The sequence below is a fragment of the Rhineura floridana genome, chromosome 3 (assembly GCF_030035675.1).
Source record: "Rhineura floridana isolate rRhiFlo1 chromosome 3, rRhiFlo1.hap2, whole genome shotgun sequence".
NCBI lineage: Eukaryota > Metazoa > Chordata > Lepidosauria > Squamata > Rhineuridae > Rhineura > Rhineura floridana.
In genome coordinates this window covers 214,014,270-214,033,643 of record NC_084482.1, presented here as the reverse complement: position 1 = coordinate 214,033,643, position 19,374 = coordinate 214,014,270, and the positions used below count along the sequence as shown (strand labels likewise).

Sequence of the window (19,374 nt, the reverse complement as noted above, 5' to 3'; positions counted from 1 at the left end):
AAATATGATAATGTTAATCCTACAGTATGATTCTCAACTTTTTCCTTGTCCACTTGGGCTGTGATGAATTATGTAAGCTCTTGCCTAGAAATAAGCAGAACACAGTAAATTTGTGAGACCTCAAGGTGCCACAGGGCTCTTTCTTGCTAAACGACGTATTTTCTGTATTTTGCACTGAGCACACAAGATGTAATTATTTTTTCCTTCTGCAATGTCCACTTGACTGAAATAAACAAGGATGGATGCGCCCCCCCATGCCTACTTACTTTGGGGTTTCTTTCCTCGCAAAGTCCTGCAGAAAAAGATCCCTAATACCGCTCTCTCTCTCTCGCTCTCTCGCTCTCTCGTACTTTTATGAGGTTGATGAAGGAGAAGTTGACAAGACAGGCTCACACCCAGCATGCGCAGGCATGATTGTGAGTATGTGTGGCACCCACACACTGGTGCAAAGCCTCTGCCTGATGGCCCACAAGCACACACTTCTTTCCTAGCAAGGTTTATTGGATAAGTTAAAAAAGAGGGGAAGGGGAGCAAATTCATTCATCGTAGAACTTGGGGATCTCATCTCCCACAACAACTTCCTCCTTGACGCCGTCTTTGGTGATGGTGACCAGGTAAATGACTCCTCCGCTGGAACCATCCCGGACCATGGTGAGGGCAATTGCTGGAATGAGGAGAAGGAAAGGAAGGGGTTAAAATCAGCTGCCGTTGAGCAGAGAAAATACTATAAGGAAGATTATTTTCTTTTCAAGAAGCCATGTGTATAGCTATAAAAATCCTGGCCCATTTCTTTTTTTTTTTACAATAATTTTTATTCAAATTTTCATAAAACAAACAAAACAAAATCATAAAACATTCAAAGACAAAAAACAAAACAAAACAAAAATGATTAAACAAAAAAATAAAATGTTGACTTCCCATTTGTCGCAGATCAGTTATAGGTCTACAATATATAACAATCCTGTCTCTTAAATTATATTATAAAATCACTTTCCTCCAGTAGTTATCTTAATTAATCATCAAATCTCATAGACATTATTCTTTCCACAAAAAGTCAAAGAGAGGTTTCAATTCACCCTTCCCGGAAGTCAAAAAAAAAAAAATCCTGGCCCATTTCAAGGAAATACCATTATTTTCTCCAAAAACTTAACAATACCACATTCTCCAAACTGCATCATTTCCACACTCCTGCTCTTCTTTGGTTAAAAATTATCCCCCCAAACAGGCCACAGCCCATCTAGACACCCAATTGCTACGCCTTGGGGGAAAGTTAAAATTAGGACATTTAGATCACCTCCAGACTGTCAGTATTTTGTGGGAAGGCTTTAAGGCCATAACAGAAATTCAGGTGTGTTTAATTAAAGTGGGTTAAACTGCCCTGTCACCCTAGGGCAGCCTTTCCCAACTAGTGGGCCACCAGATGTTGTTGGACCACAATTCCCATCTTTCCTGACCATTGGCAATGCTGGCTGAGGCTGATGGGAGTTGTGGTCCAACAACACCTGGTGGCCCACTAGTTGGGAAAGGCTGCCCTAGGGCAATATCACCTAAAAAGCCAGCCTTTTTGTGGTTAGGAAAATGACAAGAAAATGCATGGAAAAGTATGGGATGAATGAATGGGCAGACATGTCAACACCACAGAAGCAAATCAGAACGAATGCAGGGCAGATGCTCCTCGTATAAGGGTAGGAACACACACACTGTTCTGCCACCCCTCTCTTCTGAAAATGGGGGCACATTATGCTAGTCAAACCCCGCCCCTTTTTACTGGAAAACCTGGTGGGATCCGCTTGACGGAATTTTTTTTAAAAATCAGCTTCAAAGAGATTTCACAACTGATTGGCAGATCAACCAAGTGTGTTCACAGCCTAACCCACAAATAGACCAGAATGAATGCTCAATAAAGGCCAGATACAATCTAAGCTCCACATCAATGTTGTGCATGCAAATCAGAAAGAATGCTCAATATACAGCTTATCCAGAAACATCGTTTCCAAGCCATTTCTCCCTTTCGAACCAACTGATTCTTATTCAAAATATCTGCTTCCAGAAAGGCTTTTTAACAGTCAATCTTTGCTTCAACTCTTCACTCACCCCAAAAGAGTTGACTCAAAGTCTATTTCACACCACCTCTGTTCTACAATGGACACAACAAGACAGCTACCATTTTTTGTGAACTGGCGACATTCCTCCCGGCTCATTCCACGTTTGTAGGCGGAGTCGACATAACCATAAATGTAGGTGCTCCCGGATCCTCCAGTGGCAAAGGGCTGCCGGGTGAGCATCCCCCCCAGAGTCCCGTACACCTGTTGGGATGGAAGGTAGCAAAGAATTGGGGAGGGGGAGGCTATTTTAATCCGGGTTAAATTTATTTATTTATTTGTTGCTTACTACAAAAAGTTCTGTCTCAAGCGATTTGGTTTTTAAAAGCGTCTAATATAAGATTTAAAATACATCAGAGATTAAAAAACAACACATTATTAACTAAAAGGGCTCATCCAACAATAATATAAAAAGGGCACACAAGTGCAAACTCGGCTGAAGAGCAACAATGGAACGATGTATTGTAATAGCCAAGCTATATCCTTCATGGAACGTTAGGGGGATCTATTCTTATTGTCAAGCCGGGTAAAAGTCTCTGTTCAAGGGGAACAATCCAGATCAGTGAACCGGACAAAAAACTCTTTACAGTCTCCTTGGCTTGCCCTACTCTAAGAAGTGTGTCCAGTTTTACGCTGCATTTTAAAAACCAGTTTTAAACTGTTTTAACTATTCATGGTTTCAAGAAGGAATTGAGGAGAAATTCAATTTAGTTTGCATTTAAGGGCAAATCTACCTAATTTGCACTTACAAGAACCAAACTGTAACTATCCCCCAACATTTGCACTTCTCTGAATTTTGCAAATGCCAAGTACTGTTTACAGAAATGCATATACAAGGGGAAAGTGTGCATAAAAATTAATATAGTACTACTATATAATAAAATTTATATCCCACCCTTCCTCCCAGAAGGAGCCCAGGGTGGCAAAGTGAAAGCATACTAGTAAAATGCATTTGTGAAAACAACATGCAAAAATGCATTATATTGGGGAAAATTGCTTTGCAAAAATGTGTATATTGGGCAAAACTGCATACACATGTGAGAAATTTGCCCAAACATTTTTATGAGGACTTTAAAAAGAAAATCCACAAACTGATGTGGAAACATTTTAAACTTGGACAAATGAGAAAGAGAGTGAATCTGAAATTGACAGAGTGGCCCATCCGTAGTTCCTAGTCTAGCAATCCTGGAAGTGAAAGTTCACTGAAGAAGCTGTAGAACTGGTAATAGAGACATCTCCCTGGCCATCTAAAAGGAAGGAAGTCATTTCTTGCCTGCAAAAGTTCATGTCACAATAAACAGTACATATTGATCTTGAAGGGATCAGCCTTTGTAGGCTTTGCTGCAACAGGCACAGTGCAGTTAACTTTTCTGGAATCTAGCTTTCCCACAATTCTTTGGGAGAAGTTACGACTGTCAAATCCATCCCTTTCTAACCTGGTGCCCTCCAGAGATCTTGGACTACAGAAACCCTCCCTGGCCCTTGTGATGCCCCTGTATTTATAACTGTAAATATGGTAAGTGCAGGTTTAATAAAGGATATATGGTAAGCGGATTGAGTGAGAGGGGCTAGTACATGGGCTAGAACTGGAGAATGCTGAATGATGATTGGCTGAGTGTTTGAATGGTGAGGGGTATAAATGAGAGGATGACAGAGGAGGGGAGGTTGAAGAGAGGAGTTGAGAGAGTTGAGTTGTGTTCGGTTGGTTCTGAGGATTGGAGGGTGGATTGGATTAGGCGGGTAGCGAGGCAGGTTATTGACAACTAGAAACATAAAGAGTAATGCATTTTATGAAACCACGTGCTTGTTGACTATACTTTTAAGTAATCTTGTATTCCCTGTGTATATAAATAAATATTTCTCGGTTTACCAAAACGCCTGATCCTTGGCTGGGTTTACACAGACCAGAAGGGGGGGCAGGGCATATACCAAGGTTGGGAAACAGTATCAATGGTGGCAGCGGTAAAGAGATAGTGTAACATCATCAGGTTTCCAGAGCAACCCAGGGCTGTTTGCTTTATTGACACAAAGATACAGGGGGATTGAGGCACCCAGACACAAAGTAGCAACAAGCCAGGAGGAGACGAAGGCACAGTCTCAAGGCTATATGGTTTACAGGGAGTGTCTGGTGGTGCTGCCTAGCAGGGGGATCTTGAGAGATCTGTGCTAGAGCTGTGAGAGAACGGTTTTGAGAGCAGGACCCTGAGGTGGGACCGTGACGAGGTGGGACCCACAGGTAGGGGCCTCACAGCCCTCCCCACGCCTCATTCCCTACATTTACCTGTCCCCCTCTCTTGGGGTCCCATCCTGCCACCATGAGGTGAGCTGAGAGCTCCTCCTTGTACTTGTAGCTGATGTTTTTCACCACGGTGGCTGCAGCCAGGACCAGCAGAGGCTTCTCCATGTTCAAGCTGCCAGGGAGACAAACATTAAGCCTTCTGAAATTCTGGTGCAGGGCAGCAAAAGAAGTGAAATTAAAAAAAAAAAATACAAGTGGGACCTATAACAAAACTGCTGCAGTGTTCAGGGTTCTAGATAGCCAGACAGGCAGCCATGCCCTTTTTTCACAGTACTCCATTTCTTTCTCCCTCTCACCTGGTTTTCCATTTTCCCTGGCAACAGTCAGCATTCCGTGACCATGCTTAGTCCTCACTGGGCTGTTTTGGGGTCTCTCCCTCCTTTACTTCCCCCCCTTAAATATTTTTTATGCATCTGCAAACCTTGGGGTTGTTCCCAAGCCTTGTGGGCCTGCATTGTGCCATTTTCACTACATTATAGCATAAGAACTGGGATACCTTCTCCCACTTTAAAATACACACTGGATCTGCATAGGCCTCTTTCATGTGTATATCCTAAAGGGGAACAGAGTGTGTGTGTTGTTTTGTTTTAAAGCACAGATGAACACTCCATGTTTGATGAAGGTATGAGAGTATCCAAATTCAAAAGAACAGACCAGTGGATTCCAAACATTTTTACCCCACAGACCTCTTAAAAATTGCTAAGGGTCTTGGCGGAGCACTTAACGATTTTTCTGCCTGTTGTAGCAATTGTAATGTGTGGTGCGGCATCCTGTAGGATTTTTAGTTGTGTTTGTATCACTTATTTTATTTCTTATATTTCTGCCTAAATAAACATGGAAAGAGAGCCAGTGTGGTGTAGTGGTTAAGGTGTTGGACTATGACCTGGGAGACCAGGGTTCGAATCCCCACACTGCCATGAAGCTCACTGGGTGACCTTGAGCCAGTCACTGCCTCTCAGCCTCAGAGGAAGGCAATGGTAAACCCCCTCTGAATACCGCTTACCATGAAATCCCTATTCATAGGGTCGCCATAAGTCAGAATTGACTTGAAGGCAATCCATTTCCGTTTTCAAAAATGGAAGCATCACACTGCAGTTCACAGTGCTTCCGACAGGTGGCACTGCAAACTGTGGCATGAATGCTTCCCCCCACCTGCACGCTGCTCGCATCCCCCTGCCTTGGCAAGGTGGCAGTGGCAGCCTGGCTGAGGGGGAGCGGCTAGCTGGCCAGTGCGTAGCAAGAGTGTGACCAAGGGAGGTGGCGCTGGGCGGGAGGCCAGTGGGCAGCTGTGCTGTGCTATTTGTCTGGGGTGGCGGCAGTGGGGGAACAGGCAAAGTAAATGCGTTGGCGAGGGGAGTGCAGGTGCCTGGGGGTAGTGGGGAGAGTTTGAGTCGGGGGTTGGGGGGAGTGGGGGGGTTGGCGAGCGGAGCAAACGGGGGAGCAGAGCCCCCTAGTATTATATGTTATTGTATTACAATTTGAATTCTATAGAAGATAAGATATTAAAGAAGCAACACAAATGCAACGAAAAATCAGTATGAATATTTAACATGAAGGATGTGCCTTTTCCCGTCTTCCACCACAAATTCACAGACGGGCTGCGGATCACCTGAATGAAACTGGTGGACCACTGGTGGTCCCTGGACCACAGTTTGAGAACCACCGGAATAGAGTGAGCGTTGGCCCTCAGCCACAGAGACGAGACTGACGTGGGTTTACAATCCCCACGTCACATCCACACCATACCTTTCAAGCACTCTTATACCACTTTAACAGTCATGGGGAATCCTGGAAACGGTGCTGGGAATTGTAGGTCTATGAGATCAGCTCCCTTAACAAAAGACAGCTCTCAGGATCCTTTGGGGCAAGCCATGAAGTTCCTTCATCCTAGCTCCCTGTTCTCAGGATCTCTTAACACGGCCTTTCTCTCTGTGCTCCCACAGGGATGATGTATCAAGGTCTGCCTAATGGTGGTGGATGGGTCCAGAGTCAGTGGGTGGGACACCTCCTCCTTTTCTCTCTCTCTGCCAGTCCTCTCATGCCAGGCTAGATGGACAAATTATTTGACTTCATATAAGGCGGCAATGGGCACCCTAAGGCCCAGGAGCCAAATGTAGCCCTCCAGGCCTCTCTATATGGCCCTGGGAACTCTCCACAGACCACACCCTCTTTCCCCGGCCACGCCCCTCACAGCCCTGCTTCACACACTTCTTGAGTGTTTTTGCATGGCCGGAATGTGTCTCTGAACTCTGATGATGCCTCTTGCTTCCTGGATGAAGGATAAAGAGGGGTGTCTGCAGTTCCTCAGGCACAGTAGGCTCCTCACCACCACGAGTGCTGGGCCTTGTCACCACCTCTGGATCTGGTCACCTGCCGCCGTCAGGCCTGGGCATCTAAGTGTGTGTAAAGACTAGCCTGCAGCTGGACAAAGGTCAAATTTATGTTCATTGCTCCACCCACTTTGGCCTCTGGCCCCGCCCACCACTGTCATGTGGCCCCTGAACGGTTGCTTAGAAAGGAATGTGGCCCTCAGGGTGAAACAGGTCCCTCACCCCTGACATGAGGCTCTTTCCTATGTTCCTAACCTAAGCGTGTTCCCTCTGAGGAAAGTCTTGCCGAATCCAATGAGACTTTCTCTCTAAGTGTGGTTAGGGTGGCAGCCTTTCTTGTTGTTATTATTTTATTATTTATTTATTTATTTATACCCCACCTTATGGCCAAAAGGCCCTCAAGGTGGCTTACCAAAAAACACAAATGCAGGAATACATCCATAAAATAATACAATTTACAAAATTAAATAACATCATTAAAAAACAGCAATTACACACAAGAAAGTTAACAAATGGCTGCTAATGTGCCGCACAATCCTGTATATTTCTACTTAAAAAAATCCCATCGATTTCAATGAGGCTTACTGTTAGCTACACCATGTTGACTCTCAATTCATTTCCTGTTTAAAAAAGGGGAAGGACACGTTTTAGACACTGGAGCCAAGACTAAAGGGCTCACTTAAAAGAAAAAAAGCAAACGTAATTTTTGGCTCTGGTATGTTAATAAAAAAAATTAACAAAGGAATGAAACAGACTATACTGGCAGTGTGGTTTCCTTTGAACCATGAATACTAAGTCTGTGGTTCCTAAAATAAAAGTGATCTAAACTCTTCCTTCAATATTCTCCAAAAACCATTTTACTGAGGTTTTATGTGATAATGAAAGTTATTTTTCATGTAATCAATTAGCTACTTGATTGAAGGCCATTTAACTAGCTACATAAACATTTTTAATTGGTGGGGCGGGGAGGGATCTCTAACAACAGAACTGCATTGGGAGTTCTGCTGTGTTGAGAAATGCAGGATTGTAAGAAATATATGTTGCCTCGGTTTTCCCCTTCTGTAAAATGGGAATAATCGTGATCCGTGCCACAGTGTCACTGTTAAGGTTGAGCTGAGCAAAAATGGAAAAAGGATCTAAGGAGCAGCAAAACATCAGATGTGCTAAGTTGCAAAAGGATTTAAGGATAGCAGAGTGGAATAGGGGGCAGTGGAGTGTTCAGTGGCAACAGAGCTGCAGGCAAACTGAGGCTAGGTTGGATTTGGGTTGGGAGGAGACACCGCCCACATTCACTGGAATGCCACCACGAGAATGTCTTGGCAAGAGATGTGGGAAATTACCATCTCCACCATCAGAACAGGAAGAAATGCCTCGTGCCCTTGACCGTATCTAATCATATCTGCTTAGCTGCAGTCTCCTTTTCCCGGAAATCAGGTGATAAAAGAGAAGCGCCTTTTCCTGCTTTGTTCACTAGAGGGCGCTGCTGCACCAAAAAACTTTACTTGCGTTTGATTTGCAGCGATATTCCCAAACCCAACAGACCTCTTGAGAGTCCCTTCTTGAGGGACCACTTTATGTAGCAATTGTAACATGCTACTGTGATAGATGCTGCATGGTTGTAAATTGTATTGGTATTGCTGCTTTTGTTTCTTATTTTGTATTTTATTGCATTTTATCGTGCATTCCATAGAATAAAATACAATGTAAGAAATAAAATAAGCCATTAAATTACAACATTTTTACAATTAAAAATCAATATGAATATTTAATGCAGACATGCCACGGACCACCTGAATCAAGCCCATGGACCACAGTTTGGAAACCCTTGATTTAGAGAATGTTTTCTTCAGCAAAATTTGTTTTCTCTTCAACCAACTCGTACTCGAAGGGGGGGGGGAAACACATTTTGTGGGAGAAAACACATCTGAATTAATTTCTGGATGGTTTAAACTTTGATGAGATCTCTGGTGTATGCAGCGATGTAGTTGTCCGTGGTCCCAGGGGGTCGTAGGCCTGTTATTTTGTTGGGGAGCAGGGTCCCAGCCAGGTTCCTATATGTGAGCCAATCAATATGGAAAGGGAGGGTGTTAGCCACTGGAAAGAATCCTTTTCCTTTCATGCTGACTGGAGCCAATCAGGGTGAAAGGAGGGAAGCCAGCCCCTGAGAAGTCTCTTCTCAGTAGCTAACACAAGCCTACAAATGCTATTGGAGGTTGCTGATTCATAGGGTGGCCATAAGTTGTAATCGACTTGAAGGCACATAACACACACACACAAGCTAGCCTCCCCTTTCATGCTGATTGGCTCCTAGGGGCATCTGTTGTGGTGGAGTGTGGACTTGCAAGATGACAGGGACAGCAAGGGAGACGAGGGAAGGTGGAAAAGGGGGCGGGGCTGTGAGGGGCTGTCCCTGTCATGAAGGGACCCTGCACTTCCGAATTTGTCACTCCACTAGTGGGCGTGTGGTCCTCCCAGAGAAGAATTGGGAGCAGGAGGGGGAATGTTTGACCTCATGGCTTGCTGCTGTCAGTGGGGCACAGTCTTGGGGCCAGAGCCCTGTGCCCCCAGATGACCCCCCCTAAAGTGGCAGATGACAGGGACAGTGGCAAAGCTGGGTGGGTGCGGGCAGGCCAGAAGACCTACCATATCAGCACAAAGGCTGGTCACTGCAGCCTCCTTTCTTTATTCTTATTCTTAAAAACATTTTGTAGTCAGATAGATGCAGACATTTTGAACTTCAAAAATATTTTACTAATATTATTTTTACAACAAAATTATGCTTATTGCCAAGGAAAGGGATTTAGCATCAGGACAACAGAAGCACACTTCATGTTGTCCCTTTAGTTGTGATGGTGCTGTGGGTTTAAAATATGAAACTGTACATGCTCAGAGTATTTCCCCCCCTCTAACACAGGGTTGGAGAACCTTTTTGGGGGTGCCATGGTCTTCATTGCTGCTCACCTCCACAGGCCAACCTTGTCAGGTGGGCGTTACAGAGAAAACCTCTTGGCCTCTTTCTCTTCATGCAGCCTGAGCAAACCAAGCACGGCTTTCCTGCCAAGTTCCCCAAATACACAAACACAGGACTGGTTCTGCCTGGCAGAAATCCCAACCTGGAGAAACCCCAGTGACAACTCTAAGATAACCATTTCCTCAGCACCCAAAAGCTGTGAAAGGGCTACCTGAGAAGGGTGACCTACAAGAGGATGGGCTGTCATGTGACAGCTGTCAATCAAAGACAACCTGGGTAAGAAACCTTTTTTTAAGGGGGGGCGGTAAAGACACTCCTTTGTCCCTCACGGGCCCTCAGAAGACTGGCCACTGACCTTTGAGGCTGTGGTACTTGTGAGGAAAAGGCCAGAAGCCTGCTTTCTACGTAGCAAGAGTAGGTACGAGGAGCTCATTTGCTCAGACTTATTGTCCAGATTCTGCTTTATCCGATTGTCTGCCTCCTTTCTCTTTTGTTCTCGGATTGGGCTGCGGAGGGGGCACACCTTGCTCCAGCCAAGGAGCAACGAGGAACTCACTTCAAGCAACTGATGGGTACCTGCCCCACGCTTGATATCACTTACGACATCAGGAGTGGGGCAGGCGGGCACGGTTTGGGAGCATCAGCCTCGTGGGCCAAATGGGGACCCCTACTGGGCCAAATTTGGCCCTCGGGCTGAAGGTTCCCAACCCTCTGGTCCAGCATGTCAGGAACGTTAGAAGGAGCTCTAAAGCAGGAAAGGGTGGCCCTGGGGAGGAAGAGAAATGATAATTTTGTGCAGCACAACCAAGATAACACGTGTGGCCGTCTAAAGCACACCCACACAAGACCCTTCAATCCAGGGTCTACATCAGGGGTGCGGAACCTTGTTCAGTGCGAGGGCCACATTCCTTTCTGGACACCCCTCCAGGGGCCACATGCCAACAGTGTGCAGGGCAACGGATGCAAATTTTCCCTGTGTACAGTAGGCTACTTTCTAGAGACATTTTTTTGTTATTACATTTATATCCTGCTTTTTCTCCAAGGAGCTCAAGGTGGTGTACAAACATGGTTCTACGCCTCTCTCGATTTTACCTCCACAATACCCCTGTGAGGTGGGTTAGGCTGAGAGGCAGTGACTGGCCCACGGCTGCATGAGGATTCGAACCCTGGTCTCCCAGATCCCAGCCTGACACTCTAACCACCACCCCACGTTGGCTCACACTCACACTCCCCTCTCTGCACCTCCTTCCAGGAAAGCCAGGGGCTTGATCAGGGTGCAAGGACACACTCCAGCCAGGCAAAAACACTCAAGGAGGGTACGAAGCACAGCCAGTGAGGGGTGTGGCCTGGGTAGAGGGTGTGGCTTGGGAGGGGGTGTGGCCTGTGGAGAGAGATCCAAGGGCCAACGAGAGAAGCCTGGAGGAATGGATTTGGCCCCTGGGCCTCAGATTCCTCACCCCTGGTCTAACTTTACCCAGCTGCACCACTGCTTGCTGTAGCTCATTCCTGTCGTTCCATAATCAATCTGCTAGTCCTGATGGTGCCACAGGACTCTCCGTTGTTTTTGCTGGAAGACTCTCACGGGGCTGCAGCTGCTGTCTGCCCCTCTTGACTGTGGCTTTCTGGAGTGGCACAGCCTGGCCCGCCTCACCTGAGCTGCTCCTAGCCACGGCTCACCTGTGCAGCTCCAGCTGGTAGTGCACCGTATCGGCAATGGCCTGGGCATCAGCCGCCGACCCAGAGAGCGCACAGTAAATCCGGTCATGCAGGCGCGCCAGTTTGTTGAAGACGCAGTTTACCACAGACTGCCTGGAGAGGCAGAGAGAGGGAATGGGCCGTGTCAAAATCAAGAGCATCCCAACTCCAGAAAAGAAGTCCAACAAACCCTTTCCCCAGAAGAAGTCGTAGACACGCTGGTGTACATTTTGGATGTTCATCGTGCGCCACACCATAAGAACATAAAAGCTCAGCTGCTGGATTGGGCTTGTGGCCCATCTAGTCCACCATCCCTGCTTCTCATAATGGCCAATCAGATTCCTCCGGGAAGCCCACAGGCAGGGCATGAAGGAAGAGCCCTCCCTCACGGTTACTCAGAAGAACATAAGAAAAGTCTTGATAGATGAGGCCAAAAGCCCATCTAATCTAGCATCCTGCTCTCACAATGGCCAACCCGAGGCCCCAATGAGATCTCCACATTTCACAGAGTTCCAGCAACTGTGAGCCTTGAACAATTAAGGCCAACTGGGATTGATAATTGGGCAAGTTACTAGTCCTTTGGAAGGTTTCCACACACACACCCTTTATGTGTTCAAGGAAATAACCTTGTTTGAGCAAAGAGTGACATAGGATAGAGGAAGAAGACTCTTTCTCAGAAAACTAGCTTAAGAAATCTTGCACAATCACAGACGCATTTGATTCCACCCTTTGTTTCCCATCATTGGAGGAAGGAGAGACCTGAGCCATGTGCATCCTCACACACCCTAGACACAGAGACCACTTACCCTGCAGACACTCTGGAGTCAGATCCCACCACAACCCCTCCGTCAAACTCCACAGCCATAATGGTTGTCTGCAGAAGGGGGAAAGAATTGAGAGTCCTGAGCTCTTAGATAGAGGAGAACAAACAGGGAGGGAGACTGGAGGAGGGCCTGACATTAGCCCCAGGACTCCCAGGGCAGCTGGCTGATGTTTGCCTCACCCCTCCTTATTTCCCAACCCAGCAGTGTAGTGGCAAATTCAGAAGTGCAGGGTCCCTTCATGATAGTCAGGCCCTGCCCCACCGCGCCCCTTCAAAGATTATACAATAAAACGAGCTTTCAGTCTCATGTGTTGCATTTGAACTAGATCAATGATTTCAGGTGCCCATACATGGGCAAATAATGTATGCAGATGCTGTAAGAGAAGGAGCTTGCTTTGCTGAGTTTCCCTTCTTGGTTGTCATGCTAAAACTCAGAGTAACTGCATTTGGACAAAACTTGTAAGTTTTAGGAGGAAACTTAAGCATGGAAATTCCTGATCCTAACCTCTGGTGTTGGCTGCATCACACGCACTTAAGCATATATATTTGCATTTCACCTTACCATGCAAGACACACATATATACATAATATAATTGAAAGCTGAAGCACTGTCTCTGTCTCTCTCTCACACACACATGCACATACGTTCTCCCCCTCCCCCCCATTTTGATCGTATTTCCCTCCTCCTCCCCTACTATCTCTGGTTTGGGGCTGGAAGAAAACCACATTTCTTGCGGTTTCTTCTTGCAGCTGGGTTGAGAATTAGATCCTTGTTAACAAACAAACTGGAGGCCATGCAGCTGACAGACAGAGTGAGAGGCCCTGCATCAGTCTTCCCTCCCCTCCCCCCTTTTCCACTTCCCCTTGCTTGCTTGCTCTCCCTCATCATCTCCACACTCCTCAGCCTTTCCCATGCACACTTTATCCCACAAAAACAGACATCCCTAGGAGCCAATCATCGTGAAAGGAGAATGTGTTAGCTTAGCTACTGAGAAGAGACTTCTCAGCGGCTGACTAGACTCCTTTCACTCTGATTGGCTCCAATCAGCAGGAAAGGACAGGTTAGACATAGGGACCCTGCTGGGATGTTGCTCCTAAAAAATGTAAGGGGTCTAAGATGGTACCTGAGACCCTGAACAACTACACCCCTGCCCAGCCCCCTGAACCCACCACTCTAAGCAGTGTCAGGTGGTTAGATCTCTTTAAATTTACCACAATGCACCTGAAATAGCATCACTTGGGGGTATTGTGGGAAATTAAAAGGGTGGCTGCACAGGGCTACTCTAAGAGTGCAGGCCACTATCACTAGGTAAACCTGCCAAGGTCCACTGACAGAGGAGGAAGCCCACTGGGGGACACTTTGCCAAAAACACCCTCAAACCTAGAGCCAACCCTGGTCTGAGGGCAGAATACCCAGTTTCTAATTTATTTCGTATATTTATATTTCATTTTACCTCCAAGGGGCTCAAGATGGAGTACACAGCTCCCCTCTTTCCTCATTTTATCTTCACAACAACCTTGTGGGGTAGGTTAGGCTGAGAGACGGTGACTGATCCCAAGGTCAACCAGTGGGCTTCATGGATGAGTGGAGATTTGAACGCTGGTCTCCCAGGCCCTCGCCAGACACTCTAACCACTACACCACACTTGCTTTTGTAATGAAACTGCATGCATCTCATAGATCACACTTATTCATGGGTCTTTTGCCATATTTTCCACCGTTGCCCAGGCTCTGTGGAATGTCCTTCCTTCCACCATGCGTGAAGCATCAACCAGCAGTTGCTTCAGACAACTTGTGAAAGACAGATCTTTCTGCCCAGGCTTTCCCTGACCCATAAGATCGGACCCTGATATAAGACTGAAGTCCTGATTGTATCAGTTTGTATAATACAGTGTTAGCTGGTTTTTACATTGTATCTCTGTTTTCGATGATATTGTTTTAATGTTTTTATGTTGCATTTTTTTTGTATACCACTTAGATTAATCCAGCAGTTTTTAAATGCTGTTATATGAAAATCATAGAATCATAGCGTTGGAAGGGGCCTATAAGGCCCCTGAGTCCGACCCCCTGCTCAATGCAGGAATCCAAATTAAAGCATACCCGACAGGTGCCTCTTGAATGCCTCCAGTGTTGGAGAGACCACCACCTCCCTAGGGAATTGTTTCCATTGTCATACCGCTCTAAAAGAAAGTTTTTCCTGATGTCCAGTCGAAATCTGGCTTCCTGCAACTTGAGCCCATTATTCTGTGTCCTGCACTCTGGGTCGATCGAGAAGTGATCCCAGTCCTCCTCTGTGTGGCAACTTTTCAAGTACTTGAAGAGTGCTATCATATCTCCCCTCAGTAAATAAAACATAAATATCTGTTCATGAACTTTAAACCATGCAGAAGTGTTCATACTATGCCCGCTGGTGAAGACGTGGCCACCGTGGCACATTAAGTGCCTTTTGCCAGTTCCCGCTGCGGCCTCTCCTGGGCAGAGACAGCCTTGCTACCGTCAGCCACACCCTGGCAACTTCAAGATTAGATGATTGAATTGTGCACTAAATTAGCTGTTTTGCTTACTTGCTATCCAGCCATTTTATTTTCAGGGTTTTTAAAATTTGTTTGATATTTGCCTGTCGGTTGTAGGGTGTTGGTTTTAAGAGTATAGTCTTGCCTGCTGTTAAGGAAGGATGTGTTTTCAATATAAGTGGGTACGGGAGGGGAACCAGGGGGCTGCCATTCATGTTTTGGAGCGCAGAGGGAGATACGGAGTGGGGAGACAGTTATGTCATTGGGGGAGATGGAAGCGTAATAGGGTGTTGGTTGCCCCCAAACTGTCTCCCCATTCAAATAGTCTGGACAGCTGTGGTGACAGTTCCCCTGGGTTGAAAATGCTGCTTGTGAATGCCAGGTCGGTGAATGGTAAAACAACGGCCATTCAGGATTTGATCCTGGATGAGCACGCTGACCTGGCTTGTATCACGGAGACCTGGTTGGATGAAGCTGGGGGGGTTAATCTCTCCCAGCTTTGCCCACCAGGTTTCTCCGTGCAACAGCAGGCAAGACCTGGGGGACGGGGAGGTGGAGTTGCAGTGATCTATTGTGATACCATCTAGTGTTCTTAATGGGGTGACTTTTCAAGTATGTTTAGGAATGATCCCTTATTTTAAATAAAAGACTCTGATACCAAAGAAGAGATGGGTTGAACTCGATGGCCTTACAGGTCTTGTCCACTATTCTATGATTCAATGAAAAGGGGAGTTTGTGTGTGTGAGAGAGAGAAGCCTTTTTCTCTAGTAACCTCAGGGATCCAGCAGAGAGTGAGTGGGGTGGGGCAAGCCTAGCTTTTTGTCTCCAGGACACTTTTCCCTCTGCCATGGCATCACCTAGGTTCTCCATGGCTGGGCAAGAGGCACCCCAGTTATGTGTTGTCAAAGCTGCCCCAGTCTGCTGCTTCTACTGGACATCTGAGTCATCCTCTAGTGATCCAGATGAAAGGGCCAGAAGCAGTGGGGCTACACTGGAGCAAGGCAGGTGTAATGCTGATATCTGGAAAGGCTTCCTATTAGATAAGAGTAGATCGGGAAGCATCTGGGCCTTCTTTCTCTGAAGGTTGTTAGGAAGAGAGTAGAGGAACATCATCTGCTGGGCAGGTTCTAGGAGTGCCCGGCCTCTTTGCAACACAGTACGAGATACCTTACAGCTCTGATCTTCTGATTTCTGTCTCTGCAGAGAATCTGAGGGGGGGAATACCCTACGAAGCAGTGTCAGGCGAGTGACTCCTCCCTCCTGTGAAACAGCTTTTTTTTAAAAAAGTGGGAAAGCGCTTGAGATGTTTCATAAACGTATTGATAAACTCAGGTTCCAGAATGTGTGAGGGTCCAATCACTAACCAGCCCTGAAACTGTAGAGGACCTGCTAACAGCCCCACAGATTACACCCCCGCCAATAAAAATTGTCTGGGAAAGGTGGAAGCCTGTTGAAAAGGTTAAGCCAGGCTGTTCATCCCGTCTGTGGACTGTGAGAAGACTCAACTGGGCTAAGGAAAGTTTTCAGAGAGCCTGTAGGCTGACAGATTGACTCCAAAAAGTCGTGGGAGGGAGAGACAGAGATCGCTGTGGGATTACTCATATACTAGAGACTTGAAGATCCTCCGTGGCACAGAGTGGTAAGCGGCGGTAACGCAGCCGAAGCTCTGCTCACGGCCGTTGTTCGATTCCAACAGAAGGAGGAAGTCGAATCTCCGGTAAAAGGGGCCGAGGTCCACTCAGCCTTCCATCCATCCGTGGTCGGTAAAATGAGTACCTGACATATGCTGGGGGGTAAAGAAAGGCCGGGGAAGGAACTGGCAATCCCACCCCATATATATGGTGTGCCTAGTAAACGTCGCAAGACGTCACCCTGAGAGTCGGAAACGACTCGCACTACAAGTGCGGGGACACCTTTACCTTTAGAGACTTGCAGCCAAATATTTGGATGGCTAGTTCAACTCTGTGAAGGTTGGGGGCCTCCACAGACCTGATTTGGCCTCACTGCTCCCTCCTTCCCATCCACCTACCCAGCCTCTGCCAGTCTCTTCCGTTTCTGCCCAGTCTTGACCCAGATTTCATGCCATGCCCACCTATCTTTCCCCCTGAAGTTCCTGCTTCTTGTTCCAGTGCCATCCTACAGGCCAGATTCCCTCTGGGGCTGCCTGTCCCTTAACTCTTTGTAACTTGCGTGGCACTGGTTTGTGAGACTGACACATAGGAACTTCTGGGGAAGGAACGTGTATATAGATGGGGTTGGAAGTAAGCCAGGAAAGGGGCCCGGGGAGATGGGAACTGCCTCCCCACCACACAGGCAGTGATATTGACTCCCTCTGTTTTCTCCTTTTTGCAGCCAGTGACCAGGAATCCAACAACTCTGTCAGGGGTAAGTGAGTGTAGGGCGATGGGTGTTGGATATCTGTCCCCAAGACAGGGAATTTTGCAACAGGCTCTGTGGGAAACATACCTAAAATGGAAAGGGCTGCAGCTTTCCTGATGCCCAAAACTCAGATTTCCAGGAATGATATGATAATCTGGAGTGAATCACAGATAGGACTTGCTTTTGCCCCCCTTCAGGCCAAAAGGCCTTTGCTTTCCAGGAATGATAAAATACTCTGGAGTGAGCCACAAGTGAGAATGGCTTCTGCCTCCTCCTCCCCCAGTCCTATATCCACTGTCATCTGAACTTGTGAAGGATCTTCTTCCTGTGTTACTCTGAAGATCAGGCTCTGTGCCAGGTCTGAATGACAAACTATATTTTCGCTTCAGGAAGGGATTTATTCTCTGGATCAGGCTGCTTAGTGTCCCTGTGGATTTCTGCCTTCCCTGAAGTGTGCAGCTTGGCTCAGTTGATTCATAAGGTCGCCATGGGTCATGGTCGACTTGAAGGCACATAACAACAACAACAAGCTTGAAAAGTTAGAGTACTAACTATGCAGTAGAGTCTTAAAGGTCTAAACAATTTCTTCTCTCTTATGTGGTTCAGTCTTCCTTGTTCTTGCTTCAGTCTAAGTGATGAGCATTAATTTGCATGGGGCTGGGCTGGGCTGTCAATGTGGATGTATGCCTTAGATCCTAAATTGCTCCTTGGCTCATACAAGGGAGGGATAATTTCCAGTATCTCCTCTCCGTTAGCCCCCCCCCCCCCCATATCCCACATCATTCCCAAGGGTCCACTAACCTTCAGGATCAGTTTTTTTGGGGGTGCAGGGAGCTCCAGTGGCAGGAAAGGTCTCTTCCAGGCATATAAACAGTGTTCTATTCTTGAAAGGAAAATTTAGGATCCAAGCCTATCTGTGGAGGGTCTTTCCATCTAGGTGAAGGTTTAAGAACCCAAACTTTCGTGTAGACCTGTAGGAGTTTCATAGGCACTAATGCAGGGGCCTAGTGGGTAATCCAGCCCTGCACACAAGTATGCCACAATGCTGCTGGAGGAGCCCTGTTGGATCAGAGTAAAGGCCCTTCATATCAGAAGCTATATGGCTCTGTGTACCATTTGCTGGGAATCTCAAGTGGGGACAGCGCAGCTGCACTCGGGTCCTGCTTGTGGGCTTCCCACAGGCATCTAGGTGGTCACTGTGCAAACAAGACGCTGGACTAAATGGGCCTTTGGCTGATCCAGCAGGGCTCTCCTTATGTTCTTCAAACCCAGCATCCAACCCTGGCCAGTCAAATGCATCCTGTAAGCTCACAACCAGACAGCAAGGCGATAGACCAGGGATTTGCAAACTCACCACCACCACTACTTGAACATTACTGAGGGTCTTGGCAGACCGCTTAATGACTGTTTTGCCTGCTGAAGCAATTGAATGGTTTTTAATTGTATCAAGATGACACGTCTTATAAAAGATGATACGAAATAAGAATAATCTTTTATAATGCTTGGGAAAATAGCAGGGAGTAGAAAAAGAGGAAGGCCAAACAAGACATGGATCGATTCCATAAAGGAAGCCATATGATTCCATAAAGGCATGCCTACCAAGATCCTGCTGTGCGTGCTTCTTGGATGTTGTGGTCCTCGTCCCGGCTATCTACAGCAAGATAAAGGTGGAGGGACAGGCACATCAGCGCTGAGAATTGTTCAGCCCACAGCCGCTGCCCCTCTCTCTGAGGTTATGCAGCCCATCGCTCTCTCTGCCCCCCCTCTACTTTGGACACATAATGAGAAGACATGATTCATTAGAAAAGACAATAATACTGGGAAAAACAGCAGGGAGTAGAAAAAGAGGAAGACCAAACAAAAGATGGATTGATTCCATAAAGGAAGCCACAGACCTGAACTTACAAGATCTGAACAGGGTGGTCCATGACAGATGCTTTTGGAGGTCACTGATTCAGAGGGTCACCATAAGTCGAAATCGACTTGAAGGCAAATAACAGCAACAACGAAGTGGCAGCACCTACGCTTTGGAACCTTTTCTTTTTTTAACATGCTTTTAGAGATGATTTGCTTTAATTTAAAGTCTGTTTTTATGATTGTTAAAGTGTTTTTAGTGCTTTTGTTTGCCACCCTGAGCTCCTACTGGGAGGAAGGGCGGGATATAAATCAAATAATAAATAAATAAGAATAAATAAACTTCATTCACCCAACCCAAAATTCAGAACCATGCCACTTTAAGCTGTTTTGCAACTGTTTATACTT

General features: G+C 46.6%; 1 protein-coding gene across 1 annotated transcript in view; it reads right to left on the bottom strand.

Annotated features, from left to right (window-relative positions):
* Positions 1-496: 496 nt before the first annotated feature.
* Positions 497-19,374, bottom strand: part of LOC133381527 (proteasome subunit beta type-9-like) — a 32,356-nt gene continuing 13,478 nt past the window's right edge. Inside the window, exons 3-8 of the mRNA XM_061620722.1 lie at positions 18,712-18,763; positions 12,204-12,271; positions 11,380-11,511; positions 4,384-4,513; positions 2,165-2,306; positions 497-664 (exon numbers count right to left, since the gene is read on the bottom strand). Coding sequence (XP_061476706.1) covers positions 537-664; positions 2,165-2,306; positions 4,384-4,513; positions 11,380-11,511; positions 12,204-12,262 — 591 coding nt within the window. The 5' untranslated portion in view covers positions 12,263-12,271; positions 18,712-18,763 and the 3' untranslated portion in view covers positions 497-536. The remainder of the gene's footprint in view (positions 665-2,164; positions 2,307-4,383; positions 4,514-11,379; positions 11,512-12,203; positions 12,272-18,711; positions 18,764-19,374) is intronic.